This window comes from Musca autumnalis, unplaced genomic scaffold (genome assembly GCF_047663935.1).
Source record: "Musca autumnalis isolate F117 unplaced genomic scaffold, ASM4766393v1 scaffold_2, whole genome shotgun sequence".
In the NCBI taxonomy this organism is placed as follows: Eukaryota; Metazoa; Arthropoda; class Insecta; order Diptera; family Muscidae; genus Musca; species Musca autumnalis.
In genome coordinates, this window is record NW_027411755.1 from 175,556,182 (window position 1) to 175,578,190 (window position 22,009).

The 22,009-nt window shown below is 36.8% G+C and overlaps 1 protein-coding gene across 4 annotated transcripts in view; it reads left to right on the plus strand.

Annotated features, from left to right (window-relative positions):
- The first annotated feature begins 2,820 nt into the window (after nucleotides 1-2,820).
- Nucleotides 2,821-22,009, plus strand: part of LOC141394871 (uncharacterized) — a 37,451-nt gene continuing 18,262 nt past the window's right edge. For 2 of the 4 annotated variants that reach the window (XM_073969971.1, XM_073969972.1), the window contains exons 1-2: nucleotides 2,851-3,048; nucleotides 3,110-3,209. In XM_073969971.1, the coding sequence (XP_073826072.1) occupies nucleotides 2,989-3,048; nucleotides 3,110-3,209 (160 nt within the window). In that variant the 5' untranslated portion in view covers nucleotides 2,851-2,988. Of the gene's footprint in view, nucleotides 3,049-3,109; nucleotides 3,210-9,768; nucleotides 12,108-17,192; nucleotides 19,661-22,009 lie in introns of all 4 variants that reach the window. The other 2 variants (XM_073969969.1, XM_073969970.1) reach the window with 2 other exon arrangements.

Here is a 22,009-nt window from a genome sequence, read left to right on the forward strand (position 1 = left end):
TATACATATGTATGCCCACGTTTTGGTATAGCCCCATATAACGCGAATTGTCGCTTTCAGGAATTTTGAATGTATTAGCCCAATTCGCCCTTGTAATTTAAGATTTTGTATCTGCAGAGGTTAAAATACATTTCCACCAAAAATTTTTTATAAAGTCCACGTTATGGTATAGCCCCCATATATAGGGAACCTGCAGATTTTAGTTCAGAAAACAGAAAACAGTGAATCTGCACCTGGAATGTTCGTAATCTTCATAGAAGGTGCAGTTTACGCTTTGGAATATGTTCTTAAAAAATACAAGACCGATATTACTGCCATACAGGAAATACGATGCATTGGGAAAGGCGCCACAACAACACCTAATGGCCCCGGCACATACTGTCCGAACAGACCAAAGATATATTTACGAGCGCTTAGAAGAAACGCAAGATTGTTGTCGTGCCCATGGCATTACATTTATTTTATGCGATTTTAATGCCGAAATTGGAAAGGAGAATGACTTTGGTCCAACAGTCCGAAAATTCACTCTTCCCAGTGAAACTTCTGCCAAAGGAATCAGGTTGATAGACTTCGCAGCGACAAAAACATGACAGTTAGCAGTATTAGATTTATTGTTACGAACAGACACAACACGGAAGTTGGGCATCGGTAAGCTGCATTCCACTCATCTGACCCCATTGTTTAATGCAAGAACACGTCGACAATGTTGAAGTCATTTCTGATTTCAAAATTGTAAATCTTCTATATTTGTTTTTGTATGTGTCCAATTTGATTTTGAATAAATTTATTTTGCCGTTTGTCAACTTTGTCAAAACTGTTTTGACACAATAGGAGGACCTCAGGAAAAAATTGTAATCAGATGTTTGCTGTGCCCTACCTTTTAATGATTGTACCATGGGGTTAACCTTCTTTATGAGGATTTGTTTGAAATATAAGCAATGGAATTGACATTTAAAACCCAGTCGGTTTGTTAAATCTGGTTATATATAAACGGGGTATTAAATGATTATTTCGTATGGATGCGTTAATAAATGAAAAAATAAATTGTATTTAAAATCAAATATAAACAAAACAAACATTGACAATATTTTAAATAGAATACTTGTTGCTTTTGTTATTAGTAATTTTGAAGTTATAAGCAAACTGGCTTCAGAGTTGCTTTTTTAAAATTTCATGAACCTGACCAACCTTCTAATAATTGAACCATGCGTCAAACAAATGTATTGTTTACTACTGAAAATGTTAGCACATTATGCTGCTAATGCTAACTAAAGAGCAAATAAAGAATTAGTTTATCGCAGTTTGCCCATCTAAAATAAATAAACGAATTATTTTATCGTTTAGGCATCATAAATATTAGTCTTGGTTGATTAAAATCAACTTTGTACATCAAAACAAATTTGATTTTTCCGCCTTGTTTACAAATTTTTACATTTTAAATTATTTTTAGTGTAGCAATTCACCGATGCATCTACCTTGTTTCTTGTTCCAGCTTGCAACTTTTTGTATTTTCTAGCAACATGTTGCAAAAAACAGAGTTGTATACGAGGATTTATGCCAGATTTAAAACAAATCCACTCAATAGGAGGATTTATTTTTGTATGGGAAATCTGGTAGATTTTGGCTGGATTTAGCAAATAAAACCTGATAATGGGCTAAATCCGGCTAATGGTGTCATATCTAAATTGCATATTAAATGGAAAAAATCTATAGAACCCTTGTTTTTTCTGAATTCCTAAAACATCAAAATTCGGAAACACAAAAGCAACAAGTGGGTTTGTCTATTGGCCTGTTCCCGTACTTTATAAAGTGGTAAAAGTCGTAAAAGTTGTAAAAGTCGTAAACGATTTTCATATAAATTTTGTGTACGGGAACAAAAAATGTGTAAAAGTGGTAAAAATTGTAAAAACTTTTTAGTTCTGGAACAGAGCTTTTAATACCAATGTTGAGCATTTTATAAAAAACACGAAAAATGAATGAAGGGCCAAGGTTTCTCCACATAATCGAGTTGTGGATATGATAAAATGTTTGTTTCAATGAAAAGCTGACAAATTTCTTCCATACAAATGTTTTAAAAACTATTTTAAAAACTATTGAATTCGATTGCTTTTAAAATTGTTTGGCATATTATTCTAACAGCACACGCACATACAAAGATTGTGTATATTGTGTTGACGTTTTAGGAACAGTCAAAAGAAAAAAATTAAATTGACAGGAAGCTTTAGCTAACCTTTCTTAGTCCCGGGCCACACTAAGAGTAATTTCACAGAAATTTTGACATGAAAGTAAAAGAAAATGTAAAATAAGACGGCCTGTTTGTTTCATACAAATATTGCAACAAAGAAAAATTGCAGAACACATGAAACCGTGTACACTAGTTTCTTAAAATTATGCATTTTTCCCAAAAAATGCAAAGTTTCAAGTCAAAATTTCATTGAAATTACTCATTTTAATTTTTCATAGATGCTCTGTTCCAGAACCTGCAAGAAGCTACCATTTTTTACTACGATAGCATTTTTTCCTTTATGTTATCGGAAAAAATAGTAAAAATTAGTAGATTCTTGCAGTTCTGGAACAGACCAAGAACAAGAATTGAGCCCCAGGGGCTGGATTCTTGTTCTATGAAAATTTGAAATGAAAAATATTTTCTTTATAATATTTTTCATTTGACATTTATTTCCTTTATAATTTTTTCATTTCACTTTTTCATAGAAACAGAATTGAGCCGCAGGAACAGACCACATGTCATTTTATAATTTTCGATGAACGTCAGCGATTTGGTTGTGCTCATTCACACAGAGTTGTATTCACTATAGCGATGACAATTAAAAATAGCCACACTATGGAACCCCGTTATTTTCTTCAGCGGCACAAACACACAAAAAACCGACGAAGAAGCACATAACTGATATCGAGAAAAAAAGCTGGCGAACGGAGTAGTAAATTGATTGCAATTATTTTGTTTCATTTCTAAAAAAACCCGAGAAAATGGGAGATCGCCGTAATTTTAACCGGTCTATGGATCAAGGTGGTCCCCGGTTTCCAAGGGTAAGATTCTTTACAAACTTTTAATGTGTTTCTTAATAACTTTTTCTCCTTTTTTACACAGAATAATTTGGAACAAAATCTTAATCAATATTTTTCATCCAATGCGGTCAATTCATCCGGTGGGCCATCTTATCAAACGCCAGCAATGAACAGTGGTCCAGGTAAGTTTGTTAAATTTTTCTTATTGTATGTATGAGAATAGTTAACACGTGAAAATGGGGGGTATATTTCAATAACTATCATAGTGGTTGTTGTTGGTACTATTTAAAAAAGAAGAGAAATTGTGTATGTACATCTTGTATGAAGATTACATGGCCTGCCTAATTGAAACAACAAAGTTCAAATGCCTAATTCACTACAAACAAGGCTCTGAATTTATTCTGCAATTTCTTAGAATTTCGATTCCGATTTTGAGAGTAACAACATTGATGTATTATGATAGAAAAACACAGCTTAAACACACACATACACAAGCTATCCTTTAAAGTTGATGTTTAATTGAAAATATCAATCTCAAATTTTTAATAATAAGGTAAACTTTACGATGATAATATCAATACCACAAGATATTCACCACTGCTTGGTGGTGGCATGGATTATAGAAAATTTGGTGATGGCAATTATAGAAATCAACCAGATTTTAATGATGGTATGTTGTTCAGACGCCGAGATGATTACTCCAGGTTTAGTAGAGATGACGATCAACCACGTGTTGTTAGGGGAAGAAGAGAAGAATTAAATCTTAATTCTCGAGATGAAAAATACGATGATAGACATGAAGATAGAGATTATGATCGAAGAGAAGCAGGAAGAGGTGTTGAAAATCGTAATGATTATTCACGAAATCATCGTGATGCAGATGATGAAAGGCAAGTCGCACGAAGAACTGGAGATAATATGAATATGGGAAGAAATGATAACAGATACAACGGCAACTTTGGCAGAGATAATCATAATGATGATGGACCATTTGGAACACACAATAATGCCAACTGTGGAGAATTAAAACCTCCACCTTTACCACCTAGTTTTGATGTTGGTATCGACAATGCCAAAATATTCCAATATCGCAATGAACGACAATTCGAAAGTCAGGATCCATTTGCTCGTAGGAATGTTGGGGATATTAGAAGCCAACAGCAGCAAGGTGGTGGTCTAAGAAACTATGGAGCTAATTTTGAGAGAGGCGACTTTGGTAATACCACAAATAAAGGCTTTGAGGATAATCGCAATGAACGACAATTTGAAAGTCAGGATCCATTTGCTCGTAGGAATGTTGCGGATATTGGAAGCCAACAGCAGCAAGGTGGTGGTCTGAGAAACTATGGAGCTAATTTTGAGAGAGGCGATTTTGGTAATACCACAAATCAACAAGGCTTTGAGGATAACCGCAATGAACGACACTTTGAAAGTCAGGATCCATTTTCTCGTAGGAATGTTGGAGATATTAGAAACCAACAGCAGCAGAGTGGTGGTCCAAGACATTATGGCGGTGAATTTGAGAATGGCGATTTTGGTAATTTTTCTAAAAGCACTATGACATTCCCATTTAATGGAAATGATAATGCTTTTGGAAATCAAAATGGAAACAATTTTGGAAATTCTTCAAATTATAGAGGAGATCAATTTATGAAATCCTCTGCTATGGATTTTAATCAACCACCACCAATGTTTGATAACATACCGGGAGGTTTTGGCAACAATTCCCAGATTGGTGATGGTAACAATTTTGGAAATGTGCCTCCATTCTGCAGCAAAAACAATAGAAGTGGTGGCAGCGATATGTGGCGTTTTATGGATTGGCCTGGCCAATCTAAGAATCCAGATGATTCTATCCAACAAAAAAATCACAGAGGTCGTTCCAGGGATAATGAGCGTTCATCTAGTAATCGAAATGATTACCCTCAGCGAGGTAATTCAAGATCCTCTAATCAGCAACGAGGTGGTCGATCCGGGAATAATTTAAAGTGCAGAAATCGTGAAGCAAAAATCCCTGGAGGTGCCCCAACCAAAAACAAACCTAACAAACATAAAATTAAGCAGGACGCCATTTATACAAGTCGTCGCCAACGAAAAGACCTTCTCCAAAAACAGGCTTATCGTCTCAGGAAAACTGGAATTTTAAAGAAACCTCCCAAAGGTCTTTCTAAATTGGAGCCAGAAAAATATTGGACCGAATGGTGGCCAAAATATGCTTACGTTGAAAAAGTCATACCAAAAATCGATCCAAATACTGATGGAGTTGAACAATTCCTCAAATTCGAATATGAACCTAACACTCAAAAATTCGAGCAACGTAAAAAAGTTCTATTGAATATTGGATGTGTTAAAATATCCCGAAATTTGGATATAAATGAAGTCAACCATCAATTAAGAGATATCTACAAAGTATTTGTCTATCGTAAACATTTACAAGATCCAAATTTTCAAAAACATCTAACAGCAGCGGAGATACATTATGTCCGAACACGTTTGGAACATTTCAATAATAAATATCGCTATGCTTTGATGCTTCAGTGTTTTATACATCGTTGGCATGATTCGTATGAACGACAACATGCCACGGAACTTAGTCGACATGCCAAAAAATTGCAGAATGATAAACTATTTCATTATTTAGTTTCGGAAGCCATTCAGGAATTGAAGGTAGGCCCTGATTTTTCTTGTGTTTTTAAATGAATGAATATAAAAAGTTAAACAGTTAGATTTTGAATTGCGCAAATCGGTTTGAGTTAAAAAAAAAAACAAAGTGATTGATTTTTTGGCAGGTCTTTGCATTGAGATCATTGCCAAACTTTGGCATAAGATGAGCTGACGCATTAAGCTCGGATCTTGATGAAACATTTTTTCACGGTTAGGTCTCGTCACCCTGATCACAAATATATATAACATTTGTTGTGAAAATCCGTACTTCCCGAGAAATTGGCCTCTGAAGTTTCTAAAATTCCCTTGTTAAAGGCCGGTAAATTCAATATTTTGACAAAAAATGCTTTTTTCAAAAATTCTCAAAATATAATAATGCGAATGCTAAGAGTTAATTAATGCAAGTGATTTTATACTTTTTTATACTTTTACATTAGTGTCTTAACTTAAAATTAATAAAATATAAATAGCAAATTTCAGGTAAATTCGGCCATAACCTAACAATCGTCATGAAGTCGTCTGCTAAAGAGATATCATTTACCAGTGATATCATTACCACATAACCCATGTACTTCTCGTTGGCAGACTTCATGACGATTTTTAGGTTATGGCTTAATCATGGGAGCTATTAAATTTATTTTATATATTTGAATACTGGACTATATAGTAGACACCCTAAGCATATCCATATGAAGACCCTATGACTTGCGCCGCTGACAGCTTAAAGTAGTCAAAATAGGAAATTTTTTACGAGGTCCGTCGTATGTTTTCTATATTTATACCCTCAGCCTTTAGGCTAGAAAGGGTATATACACTTTAATGCGGGCAAAATGTGCCTCATCGAAATAATGGTTTTAGACCCCAAGTATGTTTGGACAAAATGTGTTTCAGACAATTTGGAGTTGATATAGCAATGTCCGCCCGTCTGTCTGTCTGGCTGGCTGGTGCGTACGATAACTCTCGAACGGATGAACCGATTCGGTTCAAATTTTGGTTTTCGTAATATGGCGACATTTCCTGAATATTTAAGCCATGAAAAACTTCTCTACAAGTGGGGTCGTAAGACACGCCGTTCGGATTCGGCGATAAAAAGTAGGTCCCATATCATTGAGCCAATATGAATCGGCGTGCACTCATTGATATGAGAGAAGTCTCCCTTGTCCCTTCGGGGATGTTGTGGTAACATATGTATGTAATATTTTGTCCAAACTTAGTTTAAGTTCGAAGATGAGCAATATCGGCCCACTCCTTCCGGTACCTCCTCCTTAAAATTTCCAAAATGTTTGGAAAATTTGTGGGTACGATAACTCTTGAAGGGAGTAACCGATTTGGTCCATACTTTGCACATCGTGAAATTTCTACCAGACTCCTTCGGGTACCTCCCACACAAAATTTCGGATAAGTTCAGTTTAGGACCTGCTCTCGAATCGCTTTGATTTTTGTTGCAGCAACTTGTATTCACTTCCCCCCATACGACGGTACAAGTTTCTTCAGGGGCAAGTCCATACTTCCTGAGAAAATAGCCTGAACGGATCTGCCGATTCGGTCCAAAATTTGGCCTTGGTAATATTTTGTCCAAACATAGTTAAAATTCGAAGATAAGCCATATCGGTATAGACCTTCAGGTACCTCCCCCACAAAAGTTCAGAAATGTTTGGAAAATTTTTGTGCACGATAACTCTTGAAGGGAGTGACCGATGTAATCCATACTTTGCACATCCTAATAATCGGCTACCAGTTGAAGCTGCCACTTTTCGTCTCTTTCAATGAATATTTTGTTTTTCGACTTGTTGCAGATTCTATTCTTGGTTTTATGCCTCAATATGATTTTTTGAACAGCAGTTCGAGTAATATTGAGACTTTCTGCTAAGTTCCTTTGAGATTTTCCCTATTCAGCATGATGAATAATAACCCAGCAAAATTTTATGGAAGTGTTTCCATTAGATGCCATGATTTCACTGGATCTTTTGCATTAGTTCAAATGAAGTCGTGAAAGATCCGATCTTTTCATCAGCATTTGAACCCATTCGAATGAAGTCGTGAAAGATCCGATCGTTTCATCAGCATTTGAAACAATTCAAAGGAAGTCGTGATAGATCCGATCTTTTCCTTAGCATTTGAACCCATTCCATCGATCCAATAGAGATGAATTTTGTGTTTTTATTTTTTTCACTTGCCAAACACATCGTTCCCGAAGTCTGGAAAATAGGCCAGCTACTGAAGCCCGAAAAGGATGCCAGCAAAGGTGAATCTTACAAACCGATTTCGCTTTTGACGCCCGTAGCAAAGGCACTTGTGGCTATAGTTCTTCCAGCATCAGAAATATCTTTCTAGTTCGATCAATATCACAGGATCCGTAAGCAGCACAACAACTGCGCTGAAGGCCATCTCCATATTAGCAGAGGATTCACTCAGAGCGAGCTGGGAACTTAATTTCCTTTCGACAATTGTTGTATGACTTCTCATTGTCTTAATTTGAAAAAAAATGATCTCTCAACTGGCAAACTTATGCAGATTGTATAAAAAACAAGAACAAAATTATAATATTAAATTATAGAATTCCAGTAGTGCGATTCTCTAACACATTTTTTGAGTTACCGACAAAAATCGGTAAAATTAAAATGCTTATGAATTCGGTAATTAACGATATTTTTAGGTAAGTTAGCGACCAAGAGAAAGTAGTCGTAAAGTTCTATCGATAGCAACAGTGTTGTCAACTTTTATTTGAACTTTTCATTCATAATTTTGCGTTTTAATGTTAACGACATTTGTCGTTAACTCAAAAAATGATTTAGAGAATCGCACTACTGGTGAATACTTTTTACTGTGAGGTAAAAAATTACGTTAACAATTATTGTTGATCAGAATTTTGAATTTTAATTGCTAATTTTATTTTATTGATTTTAAGTTAAGACATCAATTTAAAGTATACAGGGGAATCATGAATAAAAATTCTGTACGGAATTTGTTCCCTTTCCCCAATTTCACAATTTTTTATTTCCGTATTGATGTCCAAAAAGGGAATATTTTGTTGATTTTTTGTTTTCCACGTTTTAAAAATAATCAGTGCAATCATGAATAAAAAATCCGTGTGGAATTTGTTCCCTTTCCCCAATTTCACAATTTTTTATTTCCACATTTAAGTCCAAAAAGCGAATATTTTTCCTCGATTCGGCGAGAATATTCCATAATTACGTGATCCGAGTAGTTTTCAACGTTATAAAATATTGGTTTTTAAAGAATCTTACTTTAAAATTATTTTCCGTGCGGAAAATTTCGAAGGAAATATTCATGATTGCCCAGAATGATTTTTAAAGAATTTCACCATTTTAAATTATTTTCCGTGCGGAATAATTCCGAGGGAAATCTTTAGGATTGCCCTGATAAAAAAATAACGAAATCACTTTCATTATTTAACTCTTAGCAATTGCAGCTTTAATTAGAGAAACTCACGTGGATACTTTTGACTGTGACTCACTGTACATATACCAATAGACCGTGAAAACACAATGAGAAATTCAGGCTTATTCAAACCGCAATTTGTGTAAACGAATAAAGAACTACAAGATCGCCTTTTTATTAGGTAGTAACTAGCCTTTATTCCATTACATGAAATGTAGCGTAACCTTTAAGCCGAAAACACACCTAAAGTTGGGCATCATTTCTGATAAAAGAATAAAAGAGCTAGGGTAACATAGATTGAACTCTTCTTTATTCTTTTATCAGAAATGGCGTCCAACTTTACTGAAACATTGGATGTGTTTTCGGCTTTAAGCTGTTTTCTATCAATAGATTATCATCTTATCTTAATCTTTCTTATACTTCTGAACAATTTAATTTCGTTCTAGTCAATAGGGATCACGTTGGTCGGGTGTTATACTTAAAGAGTTCTTTATCAGCAGCTCAATTATAAATATCAACTCCCCGTGAGTTTTCTCACTTTTTACTTTAAGTTGAAACGACAGAAAGACAAAACTCTCGGGGAGTTTACATGCATAATCACCCTGAAATATTTGTAATCTTTTACTTTATCCAATCCATTGAACAAAAACGTAATTAAAATGTTTTAATAATCAGGTAATCGGGACAATGTTAACGCCATCTCATCTTCAGGATTATCACGCTCTAATGAGAGAGATGATAATAATGTGCCGCTTAGCTCTTCGGAACGTCGACGACGCAGAAGACGCAGACTTGAGATGGAGAGAGCATTTGGTAATGGTAATTATTATAGAAATCAAAAAGATTTTGATGATGATTACGCCAGAAATCACAGAGAAGATAATCAACGACAAGCCGTTAGGGAAAGAGAGGAATTTTATCGTAATTCTCCACGTGAAAACAACCGCGAAGACAACGATAGAAGCAGAGATGATGACACGAATTATGATCGGAGTAGAGGAGGAACAAGAAGACGGGAAGACAACTATAGACGCAGAGATGATGACTGGAATTATGATCGAAGAGGAGGAGAAGGAGTACGAGGTGGTGGTGGTGGTGACAATCGTTATGATTTTTCACGAAATCGACGTGATGTGGATGATGAAAGACAAAGCAAAAAAAGAGCGGGAGATTATAATGTGAATATGGAAAGAAATGATAATAACAGATACAATGACGATTTTGTCAGAGACAATCGTTATGATGATGGACATTTTGGATCGAACCGTATGGAAATTGAAAGACAATGCATCAGAAGAGGAGGAGATAATATGAATATGAGAAGAAATGACAACAGATACAATGAAGATTTTGCCAGAGATGGCCATGGTGGCAGAAATGGTTTGGATGATGATGGTCATTTTGATACGAATAGTATGGATGTTGAAAGACCATGCAGCAGTAGAGGAGGATATAATATGAATATGGGAAGAAATGTTAATCGATACAATGACGAATTCGACCGAGACAATCGTTATGATGATGAACGCTTTGGAACGAACAGAAATATCTCCCATGACGATTTTGGCAGAGATAGTCGGTATGATGAAGAACGTTTTGCAATGAATAGAAATGTCCCCCATGGAGAATTAAAACCTCCAATTATACCACCTAGTTTTGACGTTGGTTTTGACAATCCCATGGAATTTCAAACTCGCAAAGAACGACAATTCGAAAGTCAGGTTTTTTTTGCTCCTAGGAATGTTGCTGATGTAAGAAGCCAACATCAAGGTGGTGGTGGTCCAAGGCATTATGGCGGTGAAATTGAGACAGGCGATTTTGATAATACCACAAGTCAAGGCTGGAAGGAGGATGACAGAAGTTTAATCTTGGGAAATTATCAACAAGCACAACAGTTTGGCAGTAACTTTCATGATCCAGGATATGATAATTCCAGAAGCACCATGAACCGCCCATTCGATGAAATTAATCAGGGATTTGGTGGAAAACAACATAATAACAATTTTGGAAGAGATCAATGTATGCAATCATCTGCTGTTGATTTCAATCAACCACCACCAATATTTGATAATAGTTATGGAAACAATCCCCACAGGGTTAACAATTTTGGACAAATGCCTCCATTTGACAGCAACAACAGCGATGTGTGGCGTTCTATGGATTGGTCTGACCAAGCCAATAGTCCAGATGATTGTATTCAACAAAACAATCAAAGAGGTCGTTCCAGGGACAATGGATCGTCGTCTACTAATCGTAATGATTACCCTCAGCGAGGTAATTCAAGATTCTCTAATCAGCAACGAGGTGGTCGATCCAGCGTCAATACAAAGGACAGAACTTGTGGTTTTTCACAAAGAAATGACAAACCAAAACGACCTACAAAGAAACAGATTGCAAATGAAAAAATAGTACGTAAACGGAGAAACCTTCGCATACGGGAGGACAAAATTCTAATAAGAACTGGAGTTATAAAGAAACCTCCCAAAAACCTATCTAAACTTAATCCGAAAATATATTGGACCGAATGGTGGCCAAAATATGCTTACATTGAAAAAGTCATACCAAAAATCGATCCAAATGCTGATGGAGTTAGAAAATTCCTCAAATTCGACTATGCCGATTATGTACCCTACAGTGATGAATTCGAGCAACGTATAAGATTGCTATTGGATGTTGGATGTGCTAAAGTAGCCCGAAACTTGGATATAAATGAACTCAACTATAAATTACGAGATGTCTATAAAGTATTTGTCTATCGTAAACATTTACAAGATAAAAAATTTCAAAAATTTCTAACAAAAGCGGAGAAACATTATGTCCGAACACGATTGGAACATTTTAGAAATAAATATCGCTATGCTTTGATGCTTCAGTGTTTAATACACCGTTGGCATGAGTCATATCAAAGAATACGTTCCACGAATATTCGTGGAAAAACGAAATATAATGCCAGCAGAATGCAGATGGATAAACTATTTCATTATTTAGTTTCGGAAGCCATTCAGGAACTTAAGGTAGGTGGTCCTGATTTCTTTTTTTTTAATGAATGAATATAATAGGCTAAACAGTTAGATTTTAAATATACTCATACAACCAAATGGCAAATCGGATTGAGTTTGAGATCTTTACATTGATATCACATTGCCCAACTTTTTGAACGAAACATTAGAACGGGAAGATTTTGGTTTTTTATTAACAGCTGTGAAATCAACACAAACCAGTTTCTCTTTTTAGAATCTAAATGGCCTGTTTTTCTAATACGATTCAAATTCAAATTGGTTCGAATTACTACCAAACTCCTGTTGTTGTATGAAATGTTTGTTTGATTGAAAATGAAAACAATATTTTTCAAACAACTGACACGGTGATCTTGAATCAAATTTAAATGGAAGGTGCTTACACCTGGGAAGTTTTTGCGGATTCTGAAACTACAATGTTCATAGATGAGAAAAATCAAAAAACAAAAAAAATCGTCGGAGCGCTTTTTAAATAAATCGCGATTCAAGTTGACATTTTTAGGGGTTGTTTAGGTTTTCACGATTTTGCTTAGAAACCGCAAGTCCTATCAAAATCAGACTGAAGAAAATGTTGTAGCTATCAAAATTCTCTACTAGATTGACCTTAATGATATTTTCGTAGGTTTTACAACTTTTGAGATATAGAAGTTGAAATTGGGACAATTCAAATTCAATTCAATTCTGTATAGTCTCCTGATAAAACAATGCCATGACTGCAATTTCTCAACTTAAACTTATATATCTTAAAAAATGGTACAACCTAGGAAAAATTACATAAGCCAGTCTTGTAGAGAATTTTCACAGCTATAAGATTTTTTCAGGTCCCATGCCGATAAGACTTGTCGTATTTAAGCAAAATAGCGAAACCCTAACAAAAAAACCAAATAATGTAAACTGAGCTTCTTTATCTCAAAAATGGTACAGCCTAAAAACAAATCATTAACGTCAATCCTGTAGAGAATTTTCACAGCTACAACATTTTCTTTAGCTCCATTTCGATTGGACTTGCGGATTCCAAGCAAAATCGTGAAAACCTAATAAAAATTTTGACCGCGATTTATGTAAAAATCCTTACAGCGATTTTTTGTTGTTATTGGATTTTTCTCATCTATGAACATTGCTGTTTCAGAATCTGCAAAAACTTCCCAGCACCTTCCATTTAAATTTGATTCAAGAGCACCGTGCTGAAGTTTGGTAGTAGTTCGAACGAATTTGTATTCGAATCGTCTTAGTGAAACAGGCCATTATTGTTTTGTCGTGGACGGACCTAATGGTTTATTTTGCCAGTTGCCTAAGTTTTGTTTCCCAATATTGTCAAAAAATAAAGGAAAACGAACTTGAAGAATCATCTAAATCATCTGAAGAGTTGCTACATTGGAGCCGGAATAAGTGAATTCTGTGCAACGGTTATGTCGCTCTGGAACCCTGAGAAGAATGAATATACGACCTCAGTCACTTTTGGCGACGTTACGCTAACTGATCCGAAAAGGTGTGCAAGACAGTTTCTCGAGAACGCCTGGAATGGCAGGGCGAAACGGAGAGTATTACTTAGTACTAGTACTCTTCCTGCCGAGGAGGAACTACCACAATTTCCAATGTTGTAGGGAATGCCATAAGGAACGCATAATCATCCAAATTATTGGGCCCTGATAAAATCTCCATGGTAATGCGGAAATAGCTGGATGAGTTGTGGACATCACGAAATTCTCATCCTGTCGCTAGTCACCCTTATCGTTCCGCTACTGGAGTCTGCAATGATGCCGCAAAGGTGAAACGTACAGTCCGATTTCGCTTTTGTCGCCCGTAGCAAAGACTCTTAAGGCTATAAAAGAGCAGAATGCCTTCCTATGGAAGTGCAGAATGCCTTCCTATAGAAGTGCAGAATGCCTTCCTATAGAAGTGCAGAATGCCTTCCTAAAGAAGATCAGAAGGCCTTCCTGTAGAGGAGCACAAGGCCTTCCTGTAGAGGAGCAGTAGGCCTTCCTATAGAAGTGCAGAAGGCCTTCCTTTGAATTGAAATGAATTGTTCCACAAACATCCCATAAGAGACAAGGGAGACTTCTCTCATATCAATGAGTGCACCCCGATTCATATTAGCTCAATGATATGGGACCTACTGTTTATCGCCGAGTCCGAACGGCGTGTCTAAGACACCACTTTTGTAGAGAAGTTTTACACGGCTGAAATACTCAGGAAATGTTGTCACCGTTGAAAAGTGTTTTGATGTTGCCTGGGTCGGGGAATCGAACCCACGACCTTATATGTGCAAGGCGGGTGTGCATACCATTGCACCACGGTGGCACCCAGAAGGCCTTCCTTTAGAACACTTTATCAAAAGGCTTTGATACTGTCAAGCACTCCACGCTGTTTGAGGACATTGGGTAGATTTTCCTCCGGCCAAGTTTGAAACGTTGGGTGCCAGTCGTACGTAGAAATCAGGAACAAGAAATGTAAAAGAGAGTGTTTCTCAGGGTGGAGTGATATCTACGGAACTGTTTTACCTCTATCTCCCCTGTATTTCACCCCCTCTAGACGGCATTGAGATCGAATGCGGATGATTGTCAGGTGCCTTCCCTAATGTCATTTGTGAAAGGCTAAACTTCTATTAGACTGATCCGCCACTAAATCTACGGCCACTCTGTTCTTCGCATTTACTGCGGAGGCGAGTACTCAATTGAATGTCATGGGCAGCAGAATACCGACCACTAATTAACTACTCCAAGAAAGATTCTTGGATAACATTCGACAGCATACCCACGTCGTTAACGTATGTCGCAGCTATTGGTGACAAGCGGAGATGTCGGAAGAAGGTCATCAAGTCCCTAGCCGGCAGCACTTTGGGTGCAGGTTGGTCTGTGGTAGGCTATGCGGCGCGAGTGCCGTCCGCGAACGTAAGTGCAACTCTATGAAAAAAAATCAAACCTGCCAGAATGTCGCCCTGATAACTGCCACAGGGTGTCTTCAGTGTACCATCTACTTGAGGAGACAAAGATTCTTCCGGTGTAGCAACACAATGACATGCTTTCGTTGCAGTACCTGCTCGGGTGTTACCGCGAAAGCCATCCCAGTCACAATTTGGTGGATTGGACCCAGGCATGATTGGAGGGATCTTCATGATCTAGAGAGAGGTCAATTGATATACGAGAGAAATCAGCAATCCATGACGATTTTTACCGAGACAATCGTTATGATGATGAACGCTTTGGAACGAACAGAAATATCTCCCATGACGATTTTGGCAGAGATAATCTGTATGAAGAAGAACGTTTTGCAATTAACAGAAATGTTCCCTATGGAGAATTAAAACCTCCGCCTATACCACCTAGTTTTGATGTTGGTTTTAACAATTCCATGGAATTTCAAACTCGCAATGAACGACAATTTGAAAATCAGGTTTTATTTGCTCCTAGGAATGTTGCGGATGTAAGAAGCCAACATCAAGGTGGTGGTGGTCCAAGGCATTATGGCGTTGAAATTGAGACAGGCGATTTTGATAATACCACAAGTCGAGATGGATTGGTTCCTCACTCAGGCATGCTGGCAGGGATCTTCATGATCTAGAGAGAGTGCTATTGATATACGAGAGAAATCGGCAATCCTATCAAGCAGCTTTGGATAGCATTCACACAGATGCAGCGGCATAAACAACTATTGTGGGTCCACGGGGTACATCCAAAATATTTTTTTGTAGGAATTCCATACTTCTCAAGCCAATTTTAATTCAACTTTGTATAAACAACTTATTGGAATATAGTATAATATTTTATTTTAATTATTAGCTATGATATCTTAGTCTGTAAGGATAATGAATTTCATTGACTAAATAAAGATATGTAGCTTAAAATTGATCTTGATAATCTCCAAATTGATTAAAAAATATATGTATAAGGTAGGAATGCAGTCCTACGTCTTGAGATAAAATGTCGATACCTTGTATATCCAAGTCCGTCCTGCCAGTCTTCTCAAAGCAGAAATTGTTGAGTTTGTCGATGAAGAAGCAGAGCTTGTAGGTCAGAAGACTGAGACCCCGTGTCCATTTCATTTCCCTCAACATTGCAGTGCCCTTGTACACAACAAAATTTAACAACACTACCACAAGTTTTTAAAAACAGATGTACAATTTCTACCAATTTTAGATTTAATTGCGGAGGATCCTAATGCTTTATCTGTCATTCGCACTTATAGCTCTAAAGCTATAGACACTGTAAAATCTTCTGCCTGAAAAATGTTCCAGTTTTAGCTAATTTAGTATGGGATTCTGTTAAGTTATTCACAGCACAACCAGCTTCCTCTACTTCTTCTATTTTCGACCCATCTGTGGCTAGGGAGTGGTCCACTCATTCCCATCAGGGATGATTACGTGCGCTGTGTTAAAGTCTAGAGATGGCGAAACGTAATCAGTTTCACCCTCTCTGTCCCTTAGTCCAACCTGTCTATCTATGCGTTGCAGTATAGTAGCAGTATAAAAAGTATTAAAAATGTACACGGTTTCAAAATCTATATAATGAATCATTTTTCTGACTGTTGCCTTTTTTATGTGGTTTCTGCGTTTTAAATGTGCAAAGGCGACATTTTGAAATTCAATACTCCGTCTTCATTCTGTATCACTGCGATATGGATTAGGGTACTTAAGACATTTACGGGCGTCTCGAAAGTTAGTATGATTCAGCTCGCAACATAGTAGCTAGCTTGAATAGGTTTGAATTATTATTTTAAGGTGTGCCACCAGACAATGCATCCATAGGTTAAGAGGGGACAGACCACTGTCCTATACAACCAGGTGTATTACATGTTGTTTGAGACCCCAGTTTTTGACTGTGGACTTAGTTCTCTTCGTGCTTTCTTCAGTGTTCCCTTTGCTTTTTCATTCCATTAATAATGAATGTTGTATTAATTAATGCATTAATATTTTCTTACTTTAATCTTTATTATACTTCTGAACAATTGTAGTTTGTTTCTTCTTAAGAATAAATGGGTTGTTATACATAAACATTTCTATATTAGTACTTAAATTATTTGTAACCCGTTAATTTATCCACTCCATTGAACAAAAAACATAATAAAAAATATTTTAATAATCAGGTAATCGGCACGATGTTGACGCCATCACTACTGCAAGATCATCACGCTCTAATAAGAGAGATGATTATAATGTGCCGCCCAGCTTTTCGGAACGTCGAGTATCACGATCACCACAACGCAGACGTGATATGGATTCTAGAGAATTTGGTGATGGTAATTATTATCGAAACCAAAAAGATTTTGATAATGATTACACCAGAAATCGCCGAGATGAAAATCCACGACAAGATGTTAGGGGAAGAGAAGAATTCAATCGCAATTCTCGACGTGAAAACAACCACGAAGACAACTATAGACGCAGAGATGATGACTGGAATTATGATCGAAGAGGTGGAGAAGGAGGACGAGGAGGTGGTGGTGGTGACAATCGTTATGATGCTTCAAGAAATCGTCGTGATATGGATGATGAAAGACAAACCAACAGAAGAGGGGGAAGAGGAGATAATAATATGAATATGGGAAGAAATGATAATAGCAGATACAATGACGATTTTGGCCGAGAAAATCGTTATGATGAACGGTTTGGAACGAATCGAAATGTCTCCCATGACGATTTTGGCAAAGATAACCGTTATGATGATGAACGTTTTGGAACGAACCGAAATGTCTCCCATGACGATTTTGGCAAAGTTAATCGTTATGGCGAAGAACGATTTGCAACGAACAAAAATGCCCCCAATGACGATTTTAGCAGAGACAATCGTTATGATGAAGAACGTTTTGGAACGAAGAGAAATGCCCCCTATGGAGAATTAAAGCCACCACCTTTACCACCCAGTTTTGATGTTGGTTTCGACAATGCCGATATATCTCACACTCGAAATGAACGACAATTTGAAAATCCAGATCCATATACTCGCAGGAATGTTGGGGATGTGATGAGGAGCCAGCCACAAGATGATGGTCCAAGGAACTATGGTGGTGGTGAATTTGCAAGAGGTGATTTTGGCAATAACGACACAAATTACCGCAACAATCAAGATTTTGAAAATAGCAGAAGTTCCAACTTTTATCAACAAAATCAACAATTTGGCAATGACTTTAATAATCCAGGATACGGAAACGCTAGAAACTTTGGGGATCAGCCGTTTGATGATAGAAATCGAGGTTTTGGTCCCCAATTTAATGATAATATTGGAAAAATGCAAAAATGTAATTTCAATCAACCACCAGTATTTAATAACCCTGCTACTGGTGGTTTTGGAGGGGATAACTTTATGGATTCTTCGGCAAATTTCAATCAACCACCACCCGCAGTGTTTGATGACATATCTCGTGGTTTTGGCGGCAATCAACAAACGCAAGGATTTAATATGAGAAACAACATACCTCCCCAAATGGCTGGAAATGAAAGAGCATTTAATAGGGGTAACGAATTTGCGAATATGCCACCATTTCCAGGAGGTGGAAATACTTCTTCAAATTTCCCTCCCACTTTTGGTGGAAACAACAATAGAAGTGGAGCAGATATGTGGCGTTCTATGGACATGCCTAATCATCCTTATAATTCGGAGGGTTTTAATCAACAAAACAATGCAAGACCACCTTTTAGTGGCAATAAAAGAAGTCGTTCCAAGGATAATGGACCACGGCAAAACCAGCCCAGATCCTCTGGCCAGCAACGTGGTCGCTCCAGGGATAATTCAAAGGGTAGAGGTCGTGGTTTATCACCAAGAAATAAACCAAAAACCACTGGTGGCGGCCCTCCCACAAATAATAAGAAGAACAATCGGCCACAACAAAATAATCCACCAAAAATTAATAATCCAAAACCAACTGGTGGTAATAACAATAACAATCCGCCACAACAAAATAATTCACAAAATCGGGGAAACAAAAAAAGACGTCGTTCCAAAAAGAACAAGGACGATGGCTTTATAAGACGTCGTCGTCAAGCGAAAGCTCTCGATCAGGAGGCTAAACGTCTTATAGCAGCAGGAGCATTAAAGAAACCACCAAAGTCCCGCTCCAAACATGAGCCCGAAAAATATTGGACCGAATGGTGGCCCAAATATGCTTATGTTGAAAATGCTGTACCAAAAATCGATCCAAATGAAGAAGGCGTACGAGAATTCCTGAACTTCAACTATGAACCAAACGATCCTAAACTGGAGCAACGTAAAAGAATTCTACTGCGTATTGGATGTGCTAAAATTACCAGAACATTAGATATAACCGAAGTCAACTATCCTCTGCGCGATGTTTATAAGCTATTTGTCTATCGTAAACATTTGCAGGATCCCAATTTCCATAAACATCTAACAGAGAACGAAAAACAATTTGTCCAATTGCGTTTGGAACATTTGAATAACAAAGGTCGTTATGCTCTGATGCTTCAGAGTTTTATACATCGTTGGCATGATTCCAGTGAACGGCAATATGCCGAGGAACGTTGCCGCAATGCCATAAAATTGCAGAAGGATAAACTATTTCACTATTTAGTTTTGGAAGCCATTCAAGAATTGAAGGTAGGTGCTGCTTGATTTTTTAATCATTGGTTATAAATAAGAAAGCTAAACAGTTAGATTTTGAACTTAATTGGAATTTAAAATGAATGAAGAAAACGTCAATATTATAAATTGATGGAAACCTTTCCAAACCAATTTGTAATATGGCCTTTTAAGGGCGAATATAAGTTTTTAATAATAATTTTTAGGTTTTTTCTCATTTCTCATAACTTCTAACGGCTGCGCTTAAAAAAACGCCTGTCATGGAAGCCATTGCAGATTGAAGCGAGAAAATCCTTGTCGTTGGAAAAAACCTATTGCATTTGAAAAAATCAAATTTCGATGGTAAGATACGCAGTTACAAATTACAATAACTTCGGTATAAAAATAAGATTCGAAGCATTGCCAGTGAAGCCACTTCCACACCAGATATGCCTGATGAGCTGTGTATCTAACAGCGAAACCAGTAGCATAATTTGGTGGTTGTGTGGGAATCTCTTTGGCTTTCCTCTTTTATTTGAAAAACATCTTCGATCATTCAGCTCTACTTACAACGAGTAAATATTTGGTTGGTGCATTGACTTCAGCTGTTGATGTTAACCTGTATGGTCAAAATATGTCTGCTTTACTATTTGTAGATGTTTTGGAAAATGTTGGAATCTTGTTGGTTGCTTGCACTTATTAGTCGGTGAAAGAAGATTTAAGAGAAAAAATTCCACCACAAAAAATTACGTTAAAGCCTTGCAGAGGCAGTTGTGAAAGGAAATTCAAGAGAGAAATAAATATCCACTGGAACGTACCAAGACAGTCGGGTCCACAATCCGGAACAACTTGAGTTCGACTCAACCAAGCACTGTCGCCCAAATAATGGGGTTTTTAACGCCTTGCAGAGGTAGTTGTGAAAAGAAATTTCCACCACAACAATCCAGAGCAACCTGAGGTCTACTCAGTAAAGCACTGTCACCAAAATAATGGGGTTTTAAAGCCTTGCAGAGGTAGGTTTGAAAAGAAATTTAAGAGGGAAATTTCCGCCGGAAAAACGTCCCATGACAGTCGGGTTTACGATGAGCAACTTAAGTTTTACTCAGCCAAGTACTGTTGCCCAAATTTTGGTGTTTTTAACGCCTTGCAGAGGCAGTTCAAGCATTAGGAGGGTATTAGCATAAAGTGTCCGCATCCGTTTCAAACCTGGTGCTTGCTTTGCGCAAATCCTGCTTTTTTGGTTGCTTACAATTATTAATCAGTGAATGGAAATTCAAGAGAAAAATTTCCGTTAGAAAACGTAAGACGACAGTCGGGTCTACGATCCGGAACATCATAAATTCTAATCAGACAAGCACTGTCGCCCACATAATGGGTTTTTAACGCCTTGCACAGGCAGTTCCTGATCCTTACATTTTCGAGACCAATCAATAGCAGACCCTTAAGATGTCTTTGTCCATTGCAGACCATTGCTAGGAGGTCTGCTGTTAATAGAGAAGATTTTTGATGTTCTTCTATCAAATGAGAGGCCTTCGAAGGCCTTCCATCAACAGAGGATCTTTAGAAGGCCTTCTATCATTAAAGAACCTCTGTAGGGCCTTCCATTATTTTAGGGCCTTTGGGAGGTACTCTAGCAATAAACCCACTTTAGATGTAATACGAAAAATTTTTATTGTAATTTTTACCATATAATTTTTAATTCGAGAATTCCATTTTTAATTCGAATTATTCCATTTTTAATTCGAATTATTCTATTTGAAATTCAAATTATTTCATTTCTAATTTTAAATTATTCCATTTGTAATTCGAAATATTTCATTTGAAATTCGAATTTTCCATATGAAATTTGAATTATTCCCTTGATAATTCGAAATATTTTATTTGTAATTCAAAAATCCAAATACTTAACAATGGAAAACCATAGAAAAACTTATCCGGATAACATTTACCTAAAGAAATTCTTACCCGAATAACATTTTCCTATAGAAAACCTAATGCGGATAACATTTTACTATAGAAAAACTTATCCGGATAACATTTTCCTATTGATAACATTATCCGGATAGAATTTTCCCATAGAAAACCTTATTCGGGTAACATTTTCCCAGAGAGAACCTTATTTGGATGACTTTTTCGCATAGAAAACTTTATTCCGAAAACTATTTCCTATAGAAAGCCTTATTCGGATAACATTTTCCTGTAGAAACCCTTGCCGGATAACATTTTCCCATAGAAACCCTTATCCGGATAACATTTTCCCATAAAAACCCCTTATTCGGATAACATTTTCCCATAAAAACCCCTTATTCGGATAACACACCTTATTCGGATAACACATTCCCATAGAAAACCTTTTCTGGATAAGATTTTCCTATAGAAAACCTTATG